This window comes from Alexandromys fortis, unplaced genomic scaffold (genome assembly GCF_014885135.2).
Source record: "Alexandromys fortis isolate MF-2015 unplaced genomic scaffold, M_Fortis_MF-2015_v1.1 scaffold_1, whole genome shotgun sequence".
Lineage (NCBI taxonomy): Eukaryota > Metazoa > Chordata > Mammalia > Rodentia > Cricetidae > Alexandromys > Alexandromys fortis.
In genome coordinates, this window is record NW_026067927.1 from 24,772,260 (window position 1) to 24,794,396 (window position 22,137).

Sequence of the window (22,137 nt, forward strand, 5' to 3'; positions counted from 1 at the left end):
GACCAAGGCCTGGTTCAGCACAGCGAATGGAACTGTGGCCAAAGCGATGCCCTGGGAATGCCATGCTATGATACTCTGCTTTCAGTCCAGCATCACCGCTGAGTCTCCATGTTGCCTTCTTGACTGAGATCTGGAAGGACTTCCCTTTGGAAGCTCTTCCTGGATCTGGGAAGTGTCTGACTGTTTAAGGTGGGCAGGATCCCTGAGGTTGCAGCAGAGCCCTGCCCACACCAGCCCTCTTACCCAAAGGATAACTCTAGATGTGGAATTGATCTGAGTGTCTCCTCGGCATGACCACCGATGCTGTGGGTTCCCTCAGTTCATGGCACTTCATCTATTGTTTCTATTAGTGTAATGTTCCTTTTAAGGATAATGATGTTGGGAAAGCAAACAGCAGAAGCACGCTTTCCCAACTATGATGAATTGCAGTAGTGTGTGTGTATGTCTGTCTGTCTGTCTGTGTATCTGTGTGTCTCTGTGTTTAATTCTTTGCAGATTTGATGATTTAATTGTGGATTTTCCAAGGGGTGTTATAAACATTTTACTTTCTGTTCTCATCCTGGTGACAACCCATGGAAACTAGAGTTCGAATATCACCAAAGGCTTATAAAATGACTGATTAAGCATGCTGTCTCTGGAGAACCTTGTTTTGATGCATTTTTTTTTTTTAAAAAAATAATGGTTTCTCTCTCTCCCAATCTCTTTGCTCATACAGCTATTTGTGGAGACCACCGATGTCAGTGGCAAAACTCTGGAGGGGCCAGTGCCCTTGGAAGTCATCGTGATCGATCAGAACGACAACAGACCCATCTTTCGGGAAGGTCCTTACATTGGCCATGTCATGGAAGGGTCACCCACAGGTAAGTCTAAGTCTCACTGGCTGGATATCAACATGATGGCCCTAAAAGTGGCACATGATCATCTTTGGGGATTCCTACTGGTTGTTGTGAAACAACACTAATGTTCCTCTGGACTCTAGCAAGGGCTGGAAACATCATACTCAGATAATAACTGGGGGACTGTGAACTATGGAAATGCATTTCCTTGTCTGCAGGGGTGATGCTCCATCCAGGACTCCGACGCCTGGTTAGTGTTGGGCACTGTGTGAATAGTTCGCACGCAGTGTAAGAGATGAAGGCATAATTGTTGCCCCATGGAGTTTTGATGAGAATGGCTGTCCTCCACATAAATTGCTCTGTGAATTCTTTTCATAATTGCCTTTCAAGAAGAACAATGTTGGTGTGTCAGACTGGTCCCTTTTCCTTTTCCTTAGAAGATTCTTGGAGTGACAGCTTTTGTCTTCAGTCAAAGGGCTGAAGGCAAGACATTTCTCTCTCTCTCTCTCTCTCTCTCTCTCTCTCTCTCAATACATGTAGCTGCTGTCCTGAAAATGACTCCAGGATGCCTCAGGGCCTTATCTTTCACCATGTTTAACCTATCAGGGAAAGACTTAGAATTTAGAACCCCAGAACATCCTAATTAAAGTTTCCAGTGTCCAGCAGAAGTCACCTGTGAGCATCACGCTGTGAAAGCAGAGAAGAAAGGAGAAAGCGATCCCTGTTAGAGTCGGCTTTGATTTTAAGCTTTAAGACACATTTGGGTGAAAAAAAAGGCCCTTATTAAGGGAGTCCCTGTTGCTGGTTCCGAGGTTTTGACTACACAATGAGCAAAATAGTCAATCAGCAAGCCATAGAGAAGACGGGGGCCAGCTTGGGCTGCTGCTCTCCCTTTGTTGAATTGATGGGATGTATCAATGACATGTAGATACTGGAGACTTTGGAAGTGTTGCCATGGTAACCTCCCCAGACTACCAGGTGAATAATCATATGCAAGGTGCCTCAAACCTCCCTTTAGCTCCACAAGCATGGTCCCCGTGGTCTTCATCACGTCCCCCCGAAAGGGCAGTAGAAGACATCCCCCCTCCCAGATTTGAATGTGTTCTCATACAAATGATAAAGGTGAATTTGCTGTGTTCTCCCCAAGGTGTTATCGGGGAGAAATGGGGGGAGAGGAGTGGTATCAGGCCCCGGGGTGGTGCAGGCGGTACAGGTGAAGGTAAGTCAGACCACTTCAGGGCATGTCAGCCTCCTGGCACCTCTCCAGGGGTTGTTTTTTGATGGAGAGGGGACTTCTGATGAGAGAGACCCTGGACTTTGATTGTGATGTTTACAGAAATCTACTTTAAGGAGCGGAGGGGGCAGACCAGGTCAGCAAGATGGATGGAGAAAGCTATTAAGGAGGCCAGAGTGTGAGCACAGCAAAGAATGATTCCTTCTTCCCGTGTGCGGTCCCCAGACCCTGAGTGTGAGCGACTGGAATGCGGATGGGCTGAAAGCAACATGAACCCAGCATTAAAGCCCATGGTGTATCGGGGACTGCGAGCATGCCCCATCTCTATATTGTACGTGTATGTGATGAGATGAGGGCCAATCTTCCTCCCACAGCCGTGTCCTTCCGTAAAGTTTAGGAGCATTTCAGGTGCTATTGCTTTATATACTTGTCATATTTTCAGGGAAAAATTGAATCCTTTATGCACATTGAATTTCTTAATGCACAAAGCTATTCGGTTAGGGGCAGACACATCTCCAGGAAACATAAACCAGCCCACACTTCGCTCTGTGATTGATATTATCCAGTAAAATGCATAAGATTAGGACGGCTGGTGGGATGGATGCCTCTGTGGGTGCAGAATGGTCCTGGTCACTGACTTCCTTTTTTCAGCAACCTCTAGGTTTAACTCTAAAGCAGTCATGGGAAGGAATCGGTGAGATTTGGTGTCAAGAGGTAGATATTGGGGGGCAGAGGAGACATTCTTAATACATAATTCCAGAGATTCAGTAGCACCCCATAAAAAACTTAACAGAGCGAACAATCTCAGGGTTTTGAGATGGTGGGTGATGTTCCAACTTCCTCTAACCCTCATCCCCACTGAGACCCCTTTCAAATTACATACACCCTATGTTCTTTGTTTCCTGATTGGTTAGACAAGTGATTGCTTCTCCTGTGTTTATAATTCCCTGGTCCTTTATTGGCTATTTCTCAATCACTCTCCACCTTATAATTTTTGAAGCAGAGTCTCTCACTGAGCCTGGAGACGGCAGTTTCTGCTATGCTGGCTGGCCAGCAAGTCCTGGAATCCCCCTGCCACCACTTCCTCAATGCTGGGATTGCCAATATACACTACCATGCCCAGATTTTCATGTCGGTGCTAGGGATGCAGCACAGGTCTTCAGGCTGTGTGTCAAGACTTTACTAACCAAGCCATCGCTGTAGTCCCGGCCCCTCTATTTTCAGTTGTTCCATAAACTTGACAATATAAACAGCCACTGGACTCTCCATCATTGAGCTGAGTTCTCATTGTGTGCTGGAGGATTTAGATACAATCCACTCCCCCTCACCCCCCTCCCGCGCGCCACCCACTAGCCTTTTCCTACCCTGAGAACGGGGTCCAGCAATTCTCATCTCACAGATGATGAGAAAGCCAAGAGTCAAAAGAGTATCCATGTCCTGAGCTGTGATCTGCAAGCTCCCCCACATGTACCGTTCTGGAGTTGGCTACCATCTTCCCAAAGGCCAGGAGGACCATGGGGAAATTTGGATGATGATGCTTTGTTTTGATGAGAGGTTACTCTTCTTGCTTCACCTCTGTTGTGACAAAGCATCCTGATCAAAAGCAAGCTAGGGTCTTGATTTGTCTTCAATTCCAGGTTACAGTCCAGTGTTGCAGAGAAGTCTCAGCTGCAAGAACCTGTGACCTTTAGCCACACCCATAGTCAAGAGAGGAAAATGAATGAATGAATGAATGAATGAATGAATGAATGCTCTCATACTGCCTGCTTGTTTTCTGTTTTCAGCTAGCTAGCTTCCTTCCCTCTTACACGGTTCAGGACCCAACCCATGCAATAGTATTCATCTTCCTGCCTCAGTAGCCATCAAGACAGTCTCCCACAGACACGTCTGCAGGCCGACCTGATCTAGACATTTCCCCAGCCGAGGCTCTCTTATCAAGTGGCCCTAGGTTGTGGAAAGTTGACAAGTAAAACCTAACCATCACAGTCGCCAACCCCAGCTCAGTCGGGGGTCTATGGTCAGCAGAATCTGCATGTGTGCACAACAGTCCTCATCCATGTTTGCACCTCATATGGACCTGAGATTCATGAGACACCCAGATTGTGAGTCTCTTCTGCGCTGATGGTAGAGCTAGACTCTAAGCAGGTCCGGATGGGGGCATGCTTGTGTTAGTGCAGTTCTGTCCAGTGGACCGATTCAGCTCCTAATGGAAAGTGAACAGTCGTCCTGGTCAACAACTGGGCTCCCTGAAACCTTTTGACTTATTGTGAGCCTTCCGAGGAAGGCTCTGGGGGAAACGGGGAGATATTGAGACCCTTGTTAGTAACCTCAATACTTTCTTCTAAGCCCATCTCCCTAGGGCCAGAGGCCTGGGGTGTAGTCTTCATAACTTCATAGAGCCTAGTGCTCTGAAGAGACCCTTCTTGTTTACTTTCCTGTCACCAACATCTTTGGCTTTTAATCATTGATGAATAAGGGGTACCGATATCATTTCGCACCCAACTCCATACATAATGCACTTGGTTTTGGTAGCAGCTTTATACCTTAGTATGGGGTTCAATGCCTTCCACTCAGTTTCTTAACAAGGTGAGACTTCGGGCAAGTCACTGAACCTTCTAGAAGCCTCAACTGCCTTGTCTGTGAGATGGAGTGGGACGGAACAGCAGCTAGTTGGGAGCCTGTAGGTGGAGATTAAACGAGACAGCAGGTTGTATCCGGTACTTAGACCATAACAAATGCTCGGAAGATGCTGGTGTGCTCTTAATACTGAGATTATTCTTGATGCGCTGACATTGTTCCCTTCAGCAAAGTTAAAGCAAAGAGACGCATTGTTGGTATGAAGGAGAATCCATCTCCCAACGAGCCAGGCATCAGTACCACGTCCCTGTGTACCCAGCTGCCATCGTTACCCATCCATCACAGAGGAAGGTCACCTGTATTTATCTGCAGGTACAGACAGGAGACTGCTCCCAGCTGCTCAGCACTAACTCCAGGGTATTATTCTGGGGAATCACTCCTGATGCAGGGACATCAGCAGAGAATGATGGCTTTTCTAGTTCTTTTCATAGTTACAGTGTTGATTTATGGGACCTGCGTCCAGGCTCTGACCATTCCACTAGCCAGCCGGGCCCCAAGACTCACCAAGGCAGAAAACAGGGCTAGGACAGGATTCCCCAGAGGACGCCTGTGCTGGGACCCTGAGCACCCCGCTGACACCAGTGCACACATGTTTTGTCCCTGCTGATCTTCTGAGTGCCATTGTAAAGGGCTAACCATGAGCAACCACCAGAGCTTTCCCTAGTATACTCTAAGGGGGGCGGGGTCAAGGGCAAGTGTGGGACCCCAGGGGAGGGAAGCTCAGGAGAGGGATATCAGCCAGTGCAAGAGGTATGGAGAGGCTGCTGAGGTGTGCACATGGAGCTTAAACATCTGGGGAAGGGATAGGAAAAAACATCAACCCCCACAAGAATTAATCTCATAAAGGGATAAGAGAGCTAGGATATCCCCCATTCAACCTGCAGATATAAGGGCAATGAAAACCATCTCTAGGAGAACGTTAGCTTCCAGGACTTTTAATCAGCTATGAAGAAGGCAAACTGGGATGTAAGCTTTCAGGCAGCCTTCCAGCAAGACACAGGAGCTCCTTATGGGGCTGGCCTTGGCTACCCTAAATGGAGCTGGCAGAACAGCACTCCATCTTGGGCCTTGAGAGGCATCAGGGGACACAAGTGATGTAAAGACTGTCTGTATCCAGTCCGTGTACCTACCATGTTGGTCACATTCAGCTTCCCTTCAGGTGGGGATATGGCCCACAGGCACACAACTGAGTGAGGAGAAGGACCGGTGTCTAGGTGATACACTCATCATTCTCCATGCTGTAGAAAGCTGGAGACCTCCTGACAACGCCATGACTCCCACACTGCCTTGCGCCAACACATACTAAACTCTGGAGGCATCATAGTAAGGGGGCAGACTTTGTTCTTCCCCGCTGGCATTCACAGCCATGTAAGAAAACAGCAATGGAGAAAAAAAAAATGAACTGAAATTGTGGCCAGTGCTACCCCAGAGCCAGACAGGGTATTTAACACAGGAGCAGCTGAATCTCATCTTATACGGAGGGAGACTCTGCCAAGAGGTGATGGAAGCAGAGAGATGCCCCCTGCTCATTTTCATCCCGGGTTCTTCCCAGTATGGTCTGTCTAATCTTAAAAGGAATCTGACCAGGCCAGACATGGGGAAAACAGCTAAATCCGTTGACCTCTGGGGCAATTGTCCATGCTGAGAGGTCAACTTGGCTCGGCAGCAAAGCGGCTTGAACTAAGTAGAGTTGGCCGTGATGCTAATGGTTGCTATTTGGTACCCAGCTCAGCCTAAGGATGGATGGCTGTGATGTTGAGAATTGCTATTTGATTCCTAGCTCAGTATAAAATCCCCCATGTAGTCGGACTGGGCTGGTGGTAGTAAAGCCTCTTTGGTGGTGCCCTCTTTTCCCATGGCAGTTTCTCTTCGCTGGTATCTCAGACATCCAAATCATGCTCTCCCTCATTATCTTCTGCCCCAGCCAATCTCGGTTTCCAGAGTATTCAGCCACAGCCACCTCGAAGTGTCTTCTTAAATACAAAGTTTTAAAGAGAGAATGTAAACTTTCTTTCGACGTCTTTAAGTGAACAACTCCATTCCATCAAGTCACCAGGTAGAGAGAACCATCTGCATCAACTGGCTTCTAGGCTCCCTCTGGGCATCTCGACACAGTGAAAGGCAGGTACATGGGTCAACAGAAGCCAGACTCCACGTAGGCACAGGCAAGCCACTGTCTCTAGTCCACCCTTGCTAATCAGCGAATGCCTAGTTTGTCCCTATGGCAAGCAGCCAGTGTCTGGTAGGCTGTCATCTAGTTGACCAGCCCCCTGTTGGTCAAAGCTGTGGTTCTCTTCTTGACCCTCATCACCATTCTGCAGACCAGTGTTCACCCACTCATCTCCACCCAGTTTTGTGGCAATTTATATAGGGTGGGAGTCAGATTGGCATGATGGAGGATAAGCCTTATTACATTTTGATCCATGTTTAGGCACTTCTTGTAATCACAGGGTTTTTAGTCTATATCTCACCTAAGCTCGGGAATTAGGAGATAATCGTTTCTCTTTTCACAAATATACATACTGATGAGAATTTTCATTTATGTGTTTCCCTGGACTTTACTCAACAGCAGCGAGGTTTTGTGTTGGGGTCTTTATCTGCATTGGAACAGGGTGGGGCTGCCTCATTGTGGCCTTCTTCCTGGGTTTTGAGGTGAAGGGAGAAAGAAGGTCACAGTTCCTGTTGCTTGCCTGTCTCCTCAAGTCGTAGCCAGAGCCTTGGCAGAGGATTGGATCTCAGGAAGAATGCCATTAGCATATCATTTGAGTACAGTTAGTCATAAAAGAATGTTATCAAAGAGTTGTATAATCCAATCAGACAGAGGCTACTTCCCAAAGGCAAAATTCCAGGAATAAATGGTATGAAAAGTGATATCTAAACCTGTCTCACTCTTGACTCTTCTTGGTCATTCAAGAAATAGAATCTTGGGGCTGGAGAGATAGCTCAGAGGTTAAGAGCTCTGAAAGTTTTTCCAGATGGCCCAGAGAAGCCAGGTTCAATTCCCAGCACCCACATAGTAACTCACAACTGTCTGTAACTCCAGTGTCAGGGTATCTGACACTCTCACACAAGCACACATGCAGGCAAAACATCAATGCATATAAAATAAAAATAAATCTTTTTTTTTTTAAAAAAAAAAAAAAAGAAGGAAATAGAACCTCTTCGGTGACTCTTCACTCTGTGTGGCCCCAGACAACAAATGTGTCTCACAATCTCGGAACCAAGTCCATTAACTCCTAGGTCTGATTTCCAGAGTCTTCACCCTTACACACTCAGCCCACTCTGGTGGGCACCATTGGATGTAAGAGGACTCCATCCTGTTGGATCACTGGAGCATTGAGGCTGCCAGAGGCTCTAGTGAGAGCAGAGGAATGGTTGGAGCCCTTGGTCTTGTAGAAGGATGTCCAGCCATTGCACATGCCACCCTAATAGGCACAGCTTTGAACCCTATGCCTTCCATTCCATGTACAACCAACCCTCTTACCAACTGAATATGCACATGGGGTTGGAGGTTTTCGGAAGCAGGCCTCACCTTGCTTCCTGCAGCCTCTCCTCTTGACCTTGTCTTTGGTCCTGGTTCAGCCTGAATGCTGCCTCTCCTCTGTCAATCATCCGTGTTGATGCTCTTCAAGAAGTCCTTAGAGTTCCTGGTGAACTGGAGAGATGTGGCTCTAATGCTCCTGCCAATGACTTCCTTCATAAAGTAAGCATATAGTAGCCCTGCTCATTAAACTTCTGAAGTTATTTTGGACTCAAGACCAAACTCCTTTTCCATTACTCATCAACATTTGAAGGCGGGAAGGATTTGTGACATTGAGGATTTGAAGTTAAAACTAGAATCTAACTCACTTGGTTAATAAAAAAAAATAGAATACGGATCGGGTAAAGAAGCATCAATACTCTCAGAAGCATAGTAATCATTCTAAAGCCATGTAAACGAATGGATCTAACAGAAGCATCCTGTAACTGTGGATACTCTGTGATAGCTGAACAAGTCCTTGAGTTGTTGTGGGCCAATGTGTGCCAGCAAATGCCCCTGGAGTCTGTCCTCCATGCCTGATTCTGAGCATATAGGAGAATGTCAAAGCATCAAATGCATTAGTGATAACTTCAGAGACACTGACTTCACAGCAGTTCCTACAGACAAGTCCTTCAGCAGCTTCATATTGGTCAACTGCTCTAGCCAGGTCGTGTGGAAGGTGTTAGGGACATAGAAATGACCCAGACTAGGTCTCTGCCTTTAAGACATTTATGAGTCTGAGGAAATGGCTGGGGAAAAGCTTCGTTGGCAAAGCTCTTGCAAGGACCTAAGTTTGATGCATGGAACCTGCATCATTTGAACATTTGGAAAGATTTCTCAGTGGTTAAGAGCACTGGCTGCTCTTTTAGAGAATCTGGGTTTCAGTTCCTAGCATCCACATGATGGTTTACAACCATCTGTAACTCCAGTTCAGGGAATCCAGTGACCTCCGCTGGACTCTGTGGTCACTACATGGATATAGCACATATACAGACATGCATGTAGGCAAATATCCATTCATATAAAATAAAATGAAACAAAAACAGCTATAGTGACATGCACTTACAATCCCAGCACTTAGTAGGTGGAGATAGGCAGATCCTCGGAGCTTGCTGGATAGACAGCCTAGCTTACTCACTGAGTTCCAGGCTGATGAGAGACCCCTGTCTTAAGAAAGGTAGATGGAATCTATATTCACCACGTTTTTGCTTCTGTGATAAGACACCGTCATGGTAACTTATGGAAGAAGGAGTCTATTTGTTCTCATGGTTCCAGGGGGTTGGGTCCATGATGGCAGAATGGAGGCATGCACCAAGCGGCGGGCTTGGCAGCAGAAACAGGAAGCTGAGAACTCGCATCTTGAACCACAAACACAAATTAGAGCACCTTGTCATGGCGGGAGGAGTCTTTTCAACTCTGCAAACCCATCTCCCCTCCTCCTCCAGCAAGACTACGCCCCCAACTCTACCCAAACAGCACTACCAATTGGGATCTAAGTATTCAAACATCTGAGCCTAGGAGGGACATTATTATTCAAACTACCTGAAGAACAACGTGGGCTTGTTTGGCCTCCATATGTCCAGACACCCACACACATGTACACCTATATGCACACGCCGCTTGTGATTTTCTGGGAGATGAAAGTTAACCAGCAATTAAATGAGCAGAAAGGATGACGTAAGCCCTACAGGTGAAACAGAAAAAAAATTAATGTGCGATGATCATGAAGTTTGATGAGGTGACATTGAGCCTAAAGATAGTGAAAGAAAGAAAGATGATTCAGGAAGAGCAGCCAAGAAATAGCAAAGACCTGAATGGTGAGAGAAGTGTCCGGAGAATTCTAGGAGACAGGCAAGTGCACAGTCACAAATACAAAGTCAACAAATACAAAGTAGATCTGTCTCATTCTTGTTTTATTTTAAGTAAGGTTTTATGAGACCACAGACATACTCATCTATGTTTTGACTGCATTCAGACCATGGACTAATGTAGGTTACTGGACCCAGACAAAGACTAAAGTGTGTACTAGCTGATCTTGCAAAAAAAAAAAAGTTTGTAGGTCCTGGATCCAGGCTCCTTATGTTATAGTGTGTTTACATGTAGTGGGACATGTTTAGTAGATTGGGTTGATTTAGAAGGAGACTGGTAAAGTCTGGTTTGACTGTTATATAGTAACCTGCTCTTCTTAGTGGGTAGCTGTGGCCAAAGGGGACCAAGAATGGTTTTAGAAGAGTCAGTTTCCTCCAGGGATGCAGCCTATGGTCAGCTGCTCAGCCTCTGGCAGACAGCCCCACACCTGTGCACATCTGTACACACCTGTGCACACCCATGCATACCCATGGACATACAGGCAGCACTATGTTGGCTTAGTGGGTTTAAGGGAGGGGGAAAGTGAGCTCATGAAGCAGGGGAAAACTGGTGCTGTGGAACATGGGAAGAATTGGGAGGCAAGGAATGGGGTACGGATTTGGTTTAAATATGCGCATGTGTTAAATTCTTTAAAAAAAAGAAGAAGAAGGGATAATGTTTTTAGTGCCCCAAGCCCAAGAGAACTTCAGTCTTAAGCAAGGTGGTAAGGGAAGAGACAAGAGGTCACACATGCCTTCTGCGATGATCCCCTGACAAATGGGAGATTACTACACATTGCGACAGTTTATGACACTGGATTATTGTGCCTGGTGTCATCTTTATGGAATTACAGCAGGACTGTAAACCTTAATAGGTTTTTGAATTTTCCCCAGGTGTGAGCTGGATTCTGCCTCCTGTTTCCTTTCTCAGCCATAAGATCTTAAGCCTGGGACCCTGATATTGGGACATTTCCCCTCCCTCACCAGGTTTTCAGGACTCGGCGGAGTCCCAAGCACACACCATGGTGGTCCCAAGGGGCAGGAATTCTGAATCATAATGCTCTCATTTTGTTCAGTTTTGAAATAAATGTCTGTGCTTGTTTGCAATTTGTTCATTCCTTCAATGAGCATCTCCAGAAAGCCCACCATGTGTAGATACGTCGCTTTTAGTGAGAATGGAGGTGCATGAAGGCCAGTCCTGCCCCACACAGCCTGCAGATGCTCAGGGACCTCAGCAGGTAATGCGACACACACACACTGTAGTCCTTCGAAAGTGAGCATGCTCCTGAGAGCCATCTGGGAGAGATGGAGGGAGATGTTCCTGCCTGGAGGGAAGCAGTGAGAATCTTGAGTAGATTCTGTCTGACTGCTCTTCGCTCGGCCCTGGGCCTCTTGTCCCTTGGCTGTCAATGCAGCCCTCCTAAGTGCTGTAGGACTGACTGCGCGGAATCTCATGAACTTGGGTTAGTCCTCCCAAAGTCACGGGTGACACAGCTGGGGTCCAATCTTAGACCAGTGTGTTTCCTGTGACTGCACTCTGTCATTTCTCCCCATTCCTCTCCTGAAGAGGTCTCACCCAACACAATATCGCCATGCCACTCAAAGTCTAGAGAGTATTTCTCTGTGTGTGTGTGTGTGTGTGTGGGAGAGAGAGAGAGAGAGAGAGAGAGAGAGAGAGAGAGAGAGAGAGAGAGAGAGAGAGAGAGAATATAGGGAGAGAGAGAACAGCACCCAGTTCAGTTACTTCTTTTTCATGGAATCGCTTTTTTATAGTTTCAGAATTTTGTACATTCATTTGATAGATTTTGATCAAATCCACCTCCCATGCTCTCTCTCCCCTTAATGGTCTGCCTTGCGGGCCACTTGCAGCCCAGGCTCAGTGCCTTCTCCGTGCAGCCAGATCTGCCCCCTAGCGGTGAATCCGGAGATGCTCAAGGTGAACTGAGGGTCCACAAGGCAAACTGGGCCTTTAGCCAACAAGCCCCTTAAGGTTGCTTCTCAGCTCCACTGCTCTGCGAACCCGATCCGTCCCGAGGGCCCAGTCCAGGGCCTCGGCTTCCATTGATCCAGGCTCTTCACCTTAGCATCCAGTGCGTTTTCTTAAGATGCCCTGAGTGAATTATATATAGACCCACCTCCAATCTTAAGTAAATGGAAAAAGATTCAGTCTGCTGAATTCTGTGGGGAAAGGGCATATAAAATCCCTTTCAAGTATATGTTTTATGAAATATAGGCCGTGAATTGAGTTTTCTGGTATCAAAGAAAAAAAACTTTAATAGACTTGTGGCTTTCCTGCTTTAATTACAGCTGCATATTTTTTATTCAAGCTGAACACTGTACCCAAAGCTGTTTCATTATTCAGGAAGCCGAATCTCCTCAAAGAGTTCTCCAAAGTCAGGCTGGGGAAATATTTGTGTTTTCCTGCTTGCTCTCATTTTCTTCTTTCCAGGGTGTGGCTCTTTTTCTTCTGGGTTCCCGGTTTTCAGCAGGGTGCCATCTTGGATGCTTCCTCTAGGGTGCTAGCATGGATATTTCCTCTTGGGGTGCTAGTGTGGATGTTTCCTCTGGGGGTGCTAGCAGGGATGCTTCTTCTTGGGGGTGCTATCAGGAATGCTTCTTCTTGGGGGTGCTAACAGGGATGCTTCCTCTGGGAGTACTAGCATGGATGCTTCCTCTTGGAGTGCTAGCGTGAATTGCTTCCTCTTGGGGTACTAGCATGGATACTTCCTCTGGGGATGCTGGCATGACTGTTTCCTCTTGTAGTACTGGCAGGGATGCTTCCTCTTGGAGTACTAGCATGGGTGCTTCATTTCGGAGTCCTAGATGGATACTTCCTCTTGGGTACTAGCATGGACACTTCCTCTGAGGATGTTAGCATGAATGTTTCCTCTTGGGGTGCTAGTGTGGATACTTCCTTCTGGAGTACTAGCAGGGATGCGTCCTCTTGGGAATCCTAGCTGGATGCTTCCTCCTGGGGTACTAGCATGGATGCTTCCTTTGTGGGTGACTGGGACTGGTGTTTGTGACACCAGGATAAGTCGCCACCTCAGAATTCCAGAGTTGTCATTGTCTGGTCCCTTAAGCTCTTAGCATCAAACTCTGTATGCATGCCTTACCCCCAGTCACAGAATGACGATCAGAAAATAAATCTCTAGGGGAACAGAAGTGATCTTTTTCTCTTCTGAGTTGTCTTAGAGTTCTTTCCAGAAGGATCCTGAGGTTTCTTTGTCACTAGATGTTTTCCTTTGTTAAAAACAGAGTCAGATGCTAGAGGGCTTGCCCAGGATACAGGAAGCCCTGTGTTTGAGCCTCAGCACCAGTACCACATAAATTGGATGTGATGGTGTATACCTTTATCCTAGTTCAGAGACCGGAGGATCAGAAGAGCTTTGAGGTCAGCTTACATGGTGAGTTCGAGGTTAGCCTGAACTACAAGAGCCTAATTCAAAATAGAGAAATAATGAAGCACTTAGTGTTTTATGACGGAAGTACTCTTGGGTATAGTTATTTTGACTCTATTATTGTTATGATTTCAGAACTTACTCTAGTTCTGATGACCTGGAAACGCTCCAGTAAAGCACACCATTTGGGCAGCCACTGAACACAGTGCCCTGGCCTCAGGATTCTGTACCAAAGGCTAGGGAGAGAGAGAAGAGTTCAGGGAGTGTCCAGATGGCTCTAGGAGGTTTCCAGAGGATCATTTTTCTTCTTGCCAGTGGATGACTGAACTCCCATCCAGAGATCTACCTCCCCTCAGGGAACAAAGTTTAAGTCCCATAACTCCTGGAAGACCTGACCTTGGGCCATGATTTCATGAGGAGTTAGACCTTCAGCCTGTCCTAACTCCTGAGCCTTGCATAACTCCTCTATAAAATGAGGATGGTAGAAATGGTCCAAAGAAGGTTCAAGGTCCAGGAGAAAGTGCTCACTGGCCTTTGAGCTTCACTCCTGGCAAAGACAATCTATGTGCCTTTGTTAGGGTTTCTATTGCTGCGACAAAACACCATGACCAAAAAGCAAGTTGGGGAGGAAAAGGGTGTATTTGGCTATTTGTTATCAAAGGAAGTCAGGGTAGGAACTCCAACAGGGCAGGAGCTGATGCAGAGGCCATGGAGGGGTGCTGCTTACTAGCTTGCTCCTCATGGCTTGCTCAGCCTGCTTTCTTATAGAATCCAGGACCACCAGCCCAGGGGTGGTCCCACCCACGGTGGACTGAACCCTCCCCATTGATCACTTTGAGAAAATGCCTTACAGCTGGATCTCATGGAGGCATTTCCTCAACTGAGGCTTCTTCCTCTCTGATGACTCCAGTTCGTGTCAAGTTGACACACGGGACTCAGTGTGTATAACAACAGTAGCAGTCCCAGCTGGTTGCCCTCTGGGAACTGTTTGGCTGGTTGCAGATGGAAGATAGCCAGAGTGCTCTGGAGACCTATCGAGAGGAACTCTAGCCCTCCTTTCTCTTGTTTCCATGTCTCTTTGAGCCTCAGTTTCCTCAAGGAGAATCGGTGGGGATCCATTGTGGCGGTGTTTTTGCATGTGTCTGAATTAAGAACATTTGAAATGATGAAGCCTAGGAACGTCAGAATGTTTTCATTCGGGTGTGAACTTAGTTAGGCACGAGTGCTCTCCAAAGTTGAAGAATTAGTCAAGAATCGCATTCCTGAGCCTGTGCCTGCTTCATATGCTGTGACCTGAATCCGAAACGTTCCCTCTAGGCTTATAGCTGGGGTGCTTGGCCCCCTCCTGGTGGTGCCATTTGGGGAGGCTGTGGAAACTTTAGATGGTAGGGCCTAGCTAGAGGAAATTGGTCACTAAGTGTGAGCCTTAAAGACGATTCCCAGTTGAGATTGCCTCCTCACTCTCTGCTTCCCGGTCGGCTGCAGGTGAGCAGCCTTCCTGCCATCATCGTCTGAGCTCTCCCACCATGCCTTTCCCCACCCTGACACAAGGGCTGAAGCCATGAGACAAGACCCGAGCTTCTTCTCAAAAGTTGCGTCTGTCAGATATCTTTGTCATGGTAATGCAAAAGTGATTCATCTAAATGTGCGTGTGTATACATACACACATATGTATATACACACGTATGCACTACATACATTAACTTGCATGTTGTGTCGTTCATATACCATACAGCAGTTTAAAGGACACATTTAAATATATGGTTTAGGAGCTGGAGAAATGGCTCAGCAGCTAAGAATACTTGCCACTCTTGCAGAGGACCCTGGTTTGATTCCCAGCACCCACATGGTGCTCACAATGATGGGTAACTCTAGTTCCAAGGGATCTCATGTCCTCTTCTGGCCTCTGTGGGCACCAGGCATGCACATGGCACACAGACATTCAGGCAGACAAAACCCTCATATACATTTAGTAAAAACAAGGGGAAAAGGGAGGTGGGTTGAAAAAAATGTATGGTTTGATAGTTTGTACTGCATTGACAGGACCAAAAAGTTGCTACCATAGTCAGTCTTCGGAGGTTTCTATCAACCCAGACATAAACCCTAAAGCCATGGAGCCAGCCCTTTCTGTCCTGACACCTTGCCTGTCCTGGGGAAGCCAACGACCTGTTTCCGGTCCCTATGGATTTGCTGGCTCAGGCTTTTCACACCCATAGACTCCCAGAGTGTGTCCTTGTGTGCCTGGCTTCCCTCCCTCTCCCATAGTGTGTGCAGCAGGTATCCATCTGACCTTTACCTCTTTGGCCTCTATGTGTAAAGACGAAAATGCAGCACCTGTCCTCAAGGTTATTCTTTAATTATGCAAATTCTGAGTTGAGGCTGTGCAAACCATCATCTTCAAGGGCCTGTCCTCTGCTTGTCTGGCACTTTTAATATAAGACATAGAAGACGTGACTCTGGCTGCTGCAGGGACCCGGACTCCTCTCAATACGCCTGCTCTTGCTTTGGTCTATCCCTTGTTTTCCGGCATTTATCATCTCTTGCTCATTTCTGTGTTTCTTTCACTTTAAGGAATTTTTCACTACGAAAGTTCAAACTAGTCAAATTTTTTAAAAATTGCTCATCGTCTCCTCAGGGACCTGCTAATCGAGTGTCTTTTAAATGCCATTAATTTTTTTTTTCTTGTAAGTGTCAGGTACTTGGAAACTATTAGTGGTCTGTGGTTAGTCTGTGAGGCTATCTGGTCCCACTAGCACTCAATAATCCAGGAGTTCTGAGACCTTTCTCATGGATCTGAGCATGGCTTTGTTTCTAGAACGTCGCAGTCATGGGTATAGCCTTCGGTGAAAGACAGCCTCAGGAAATTTACTTCCTCTGAGAGTTCCTGCCTAGAGAGAGAGAGAGAGAGAGAGAGAGAGAGAGAGAGAGAGAGAGAGAGAGAGAGATTGATTGATTGATTCAGCTCTCCTTCACCAATTCCTTTTGGAGGACATCTCTGCTCCACCAGAAGCCTCCAAGGCTTGCCCCTTAGCTTAGAGATGCCAAGACAGCCACTTCCCAATCCATCGTCTCTTTTTATACTCCCAATAAAACTGTGTTGTCTCCAAGTTTCCCAGGAGGGCAAGGAGGCTCAGAACAGTTGACACAGACAATCAGAGGAGCAGACATGTGAGTTGAATGTGCCTGACCTCATAGACAGCCTTTCCTCTGCTTCTGCAAGGGTTAATTACTCCTTAGCATGCTCTTGGGTCCTTCTCCTTAAGCCTAATGCAACTTTATTCGCATCTCTCTCTCATAAGCATTCCGTGTTGTTCCCCAGTTGACCATGCATCTAAATGGAAATGTTTATTTTATTGGTGATACGAGATGCAACAGGCAAGCATGAGAATAAATAAATAAACAAACAAACAAATAAATGGAATAAACCACTCTGTGGTTTGGTTTGGGTTGTGCACGTGCAGGCAACAGAGCTCCTCAAGGTCATTCCTGTCTGAGGGGATTTATCCTCCTGGCATGAGGCAAGCCTACCCTGTCTGATTCTAATTACGTCTTAAAGGGTAAGGTCAAACTACATTTTTAAAAGGGCAGACATCAGCAAAAGAAAATGTAGTTGAGCTAGAAAAGCTGTAACCTGGGGACCCAGAGATTAAATTGATCTGTTAAGGTAGTGGTCAGGGATGCTTTGGGCTGCAGGTAACAAGCCAGCAATTAGGAGGGCTCGACCACAGCAGGTGGCTTAGGAGGTTTTAGCCATCACAGATGGCTTTTGTCCACTTTCTGGGAGGTGGGAGGCAGTTTGCTCTGTGCATGAGTGAGGTGACAGCTGGCCTTTCTGGGAGTCTCTGGGCTTTGCTCCGTTACTGTAAGATCCATCACAGCTCTGGGCTTCAAATCTCTATCTACGTTCAGGAAGAAGAAGGGGAGGTGAAAAGGGCAATGTCCATGTTCTCTGAAGGAATTCAAAGGCTTTAGCCTAAGGCCTCATGACAAAGCAGAACTTTGTCGGATGATGATGCAGACACCTGCATTCCTATGTACATAGACCCATATTTATACACGTAATGAAGAATTAAATCTTTTTGAAGAGAATTAGCTGGGCTGGTTATGGAGGCTGAGGAGTTCCAAAGTCCATGGGCAGCAAGTTGAAGACCCAGGGAAGCTCGAGTTTGGTTCCACCTGAGTCCACAGGCCTAAGGACCAGAGAGCGAATGGTACAGCTTCCAGCCCAAGAGTGACCTGAGAAGAGCTGATGTCTCCCACCAGTCTTAAGGCTGGAAAAGACTGGCATCCCAGCTGCAGACAGCGAGACAGGGGAAGGCTCTCTCTTCCTCAGCCTTCTTATCCTGCTCTGCTTTCAGCTGATTGGATAAAGCCCACACACTTCAGGCAGGACAATTGTCTTTATTAAGTCCATAGAATCAAATAATGTCATTCCAAAGGCCCCTTGTAGGCAGGCCCAGAAGAACATTTGATTCAATGTCTGTGTGCTGAGTAGCCCAGTCAATTTGAAATATAGTCCATCATGTCAATCATTACAGCACACACTTGGGACACCAGCGAGAGAGAGAGAGAGAGAGAGAGAGAGAAAGATGTTACAGGTTTGAGACCAGCTTGGTCTACGCAGTGGAATCCATACTAGTCAGGGCTACATAACAGAGCCCTGTTTCAAAACCACAGAACAGGACAAAGTTAGTGATCACACCATTGCATGCAGATATGCAGCCTCCAGTTTCCAAGACCCGGAGCTGCGCCTGTGACAGGTTTCCTCGCATGTCCAAAGAGACCCATGTAACTACAGCTCACCACCTGACCTTAAAGATAGGACACTTTCCTGGGCTACCCAGGCAGAACAAAACAACCACTTGAGCCTTTAAGCACACAGAGAGAAACACAAAATGAGCTAAGTCCCCTGGTCAAGCAGAACAGTCTAAACTGATTTCCCTGTCCAGCTAAAACTTCACACCTTTCGATCAAGGCCCAGCTGTCTCCCTCCCCGTCCCCTCATCAGCACCATTCTCCCTGCATCTGGGAGGTGAACTTTATTAGACCCCACACATGGCATGCAGCGCTGGTGTGTTTGTGGCTGGTTAATTCCACCAGGCAAAACCATCCTCAGAACTCATCCACAGTATCACAAGTGACAGGAGAGCAGAGATGATGGATGCATTAATTAGTTGATTTAATCATGCCCCATTGTAAACACGTATCAAAACAGCACATTCTAACCCATGTATGCACACATTTATGATTTGTCGATCAAAACAGAAGCAATTTGGGACAACAAAGAAGACTAGATTTTGAGAAAGGCGACAGAGAGAAGAGGGAGTGAGAGGGACAACAGGCAGGAAAGTGGGGGAGAGAACAGAGGTCACTCTGCTGAGTTTCCATTCTTGAGATGCTGAGCAAATCCTGCTTGTGGCTGGCCTGAGTTGAGAGAGAGCCACAGTGGGAGGCAAGGAGGAAATCACCCTGCTTCCATATCTGAAGAGGACCATTCTCTTTATCTTCCCATGTGGAACCCAGTCTCTTGATGCCTTTATTCAGTGGCTCTGGGCCCAGACTTCAGACCACCAGTGCTAGTGGCCTGTTGCAAGGAGGAGGCCACTTGGTTCCTGGCTGTTCAGCCCTGAAATAATCACACGGAAACTGTATTAATTAAATCACTGCTTGACCCATTAGCCATTCCTATTCGCTGTCAGTGGGCCACACCTCACACAGTGTCCCATTATCTCCTGAAATTCAGCCTGCTGGGCACGTTTGTTTTAAAATGTATTATGTTCTGGCTCGCCTTCCGTTCCAGAATTCATCTGGAGTGTGGGACAGAAAGGGTCAAGGCTTTGTACTTATCCCATAGGGGTCATCACGAAGGCAAACATGTAAGCCTCAAGTAGCACCCTGGGAACCCCATTTACTAGCTTCATCTTTTGAGCCTCTTTGTTTTCTCATCTCTTGTAGTGTCCAACAGCTTTGGGGGGTGGGGGGGAACACATACACTATGAGGCTTGCCCCGTTTGAAATTATAAGTTCGTGATGTCAGTATATTCTTAAGTTGTACAGTTGCTACCACAACTAGCTGTAGAAGGCTGAGCTTTGAAATGAGATCACAGAGCTGGAGGGGCAGTTCACAGTCAAGAACTCGTAGTGTTTTCTTAGAAGGCCTGAGTTTGGCTCCCGTCACCCACATCAGATAGCTTACAGATGCCTGTAACTCCAGCTCCAGGGAATCTGACATCCTTGCTTGGTCTCTGTGAGGACAGCGCTGATATGCACATACCCACACAGAGACACATACACCTAACTTTAAAAAAAGTCATTAAAATGAAAACCCTGTGCTCGTTAGCCACCTCTTGCCATTCCTCTGTCACCCCCAGTCCTAGGCAAGCACTGGTCTTACTCAGTGGCTTTACCTGCTCTAGACATTTGTCACAGACATGAAACTGTCTAACACAGAGTGTATGGTAGCATATGATGTTTTTGTTTCTTTGTTGTGATGCTCTTAAGGCTTACCCACATTATAGGGTCTATCAACACTTCAATAACTTTTATTCTTTAAGAATATTATGATTAATGGATATGGGTTTATCTGCATTTCCACATGGGAAGGTCACTCTGTTTTATCTGTCCGTTCATACATTGATGGACAGTGGGCAGTCACCACTTGGTGCTCCCGTCAACAACGTGGCGCTGACCGCTGAGGTGAAAGTTACCTCTGTGGTCTCCATTTCCTTGGAGCATCTACCCAAGGACCTGTCACAGAACAGGTCTCTACTAACCTTTGGAAAAACTTCAAAGTGACTTCCCAGAGCAGCTGCGATGTTTCTGCATCCCTGTCCACAGCACGGGAGGTTTCCAACACTCCCATTCTTCATCAGCGCCCATTATCTGTCTTCTATCCCCAGCACCTCGCTGTGTGCAAAGTGGAGGCGCAGCATGCTTTTGAGTTGCATTTGTTTTGCAAAATTGCTTTCCCTCTTCTGAGTCCTTTGTATTTCCATATGAATTCTAGAATCAACTTGTAGATTTCTCCCCGCGAGAAGAATAATTGGGATTTTGATAAAGGTTGTATTGAATTGACACATAGATCAACTGGAGGAGTGCTGCCATTCTAACAATGCCCGGGCGCAGACTCTGTAAGCGTGGGCTACCTTTCTGTGCAGTTGAGAGTCTTTAATTTCCTTTCAGGACGCTTTATAGCTTACAGCATGCAAGCCTTGGATCTCTTCTGTTAGCATCATCCCTAAATATCCTGTATTTTGATGTTATTACATGAATACTCTCTTCTTCTTAAAAGGATGTGTATGTGTGTATGTGTGTGTGCACACGCACGTGCATGCGTGTGTGTACCACTCATGTGCAAGTACCCCTAGAGACCAGACGAATGACCGAAGTGAAACAAACTCAGGTCTTCTGCAAGAACATCAAGGCCTCTTCCCTGCTGAGCCATTTCTCCAGGCCCAGATTGATACATTCTTCATTCCATTTTTATATCCCTCAGCACCACTGTATGGGTGTGAACTTGACTGGTGTATATTAATCCCTTCTTCCTTTGAGTCTCTCTGGTCTGCGTCCCTCCTTCCGGGTTCTCTTGACTCTGTCCACCATTGTCCTCTTCTTCCTGTAGCATCAGACACATTGTCCATCATTTTTTTTCCCTCCACTGTGGACACAGATATCCAGGTCAAGCAAGAAAGAACTGCTCCCCCACTGTTTCTCCTACATTCTGCTCATTTAATATGCATCCGCATCTCCTGGCTTGCGAATAGTTTCTGAAGATTCGGTTTCTTCGTGCCAGCCAGGTATGTGTCTGCTGACACACGGGGTAATATCCGGTGGCATGGGGATGGCTGTTGTTTTAATAGCCATTTATTTGGAGGCCTGAGAAGTGTCTGTTGTATCAGTCCCATTATCTATTCATTTCCTTTCTGAGAAATAGGTTAAATTTTAAGAAATGGATTTAAAGCACATTGAAAATGAATCAAGAGCGGCACGGGTGGTGCTTTCATGAGTGGCCAAGTGTGAAAACCCTTTGCAGGGCAGGAGAGGTAGAATGTTGAGGTCTCAGAGGGGATGGGCCTCCAGCACCCTGCTCTGGGGACATTACCTTCAGCAGACCTGCACTACAGTCTTTAAGGGGATTGATGTGCAATCCAGTATAGACATTTGATAATTGGTAATGAACTATATCCCCCACCATGCGCGGAGTGCCTGCTGCGGTGCAAGGGCGACTCTAGGAAAGATGGGTGACCCAGGCACTCACCAGTGTGGGCATTTAGGGTGTGTCTGCTCAATTGTAATGTCATCGTCAACACAGGTTTTAAGGGTCCACCAGTTGGAATTGGACAAAGGTCTATTAGTTTCTGTCTTTCTGTCACCATACGACTTACTAAGAAGCAACCTATGAAATGAGGTCTTATGTAAGCTCCAATTTAGGGGCGCTGTCTATCAAAGTAGGGGAGGCATGTCAGCCGGAATGTGAGGCAGCTGATCACACTGCATCCACAATGAGGAAGCAGAAAGAGATGAACGCTCAGGTCCCTTTCTTTTTTTTTTTTTATTCCAGTTGGAATTTTCTCTCCATTTTTTTTCTTTATTTATTTATTTATTTATTAATTAAAGATTTCTGTCTCTTCCCCACCACCGCCTCCCCTTTCCCTCCCCCTCC

At 46.6% G+C, this 22,137-nt stretch overlaps 1 protein-coding gene across 2 annotated transcripts in view; it reads left to right on the top strand.

Moving 5' to 3' along the window:
- Cdh13 (cadherin 13) overlaps positions 1-22,137 on the top strand; it is a 938,536-nt gene that overhangs the window by 638,610 nt on the left and 277,789 nt on the right. For both annotated transcript variants that reach the window (XM_050144164.1, XM_050144165.1), the window contains one exon: positions 716-860. In XM_050144164.1, coding sequence (XP_050000121.1) covers positions 716-860 — 145 coding nt within the window. The remainder of the gene's footprint in view (positions 1-715; positions 861-22,137) is intronic.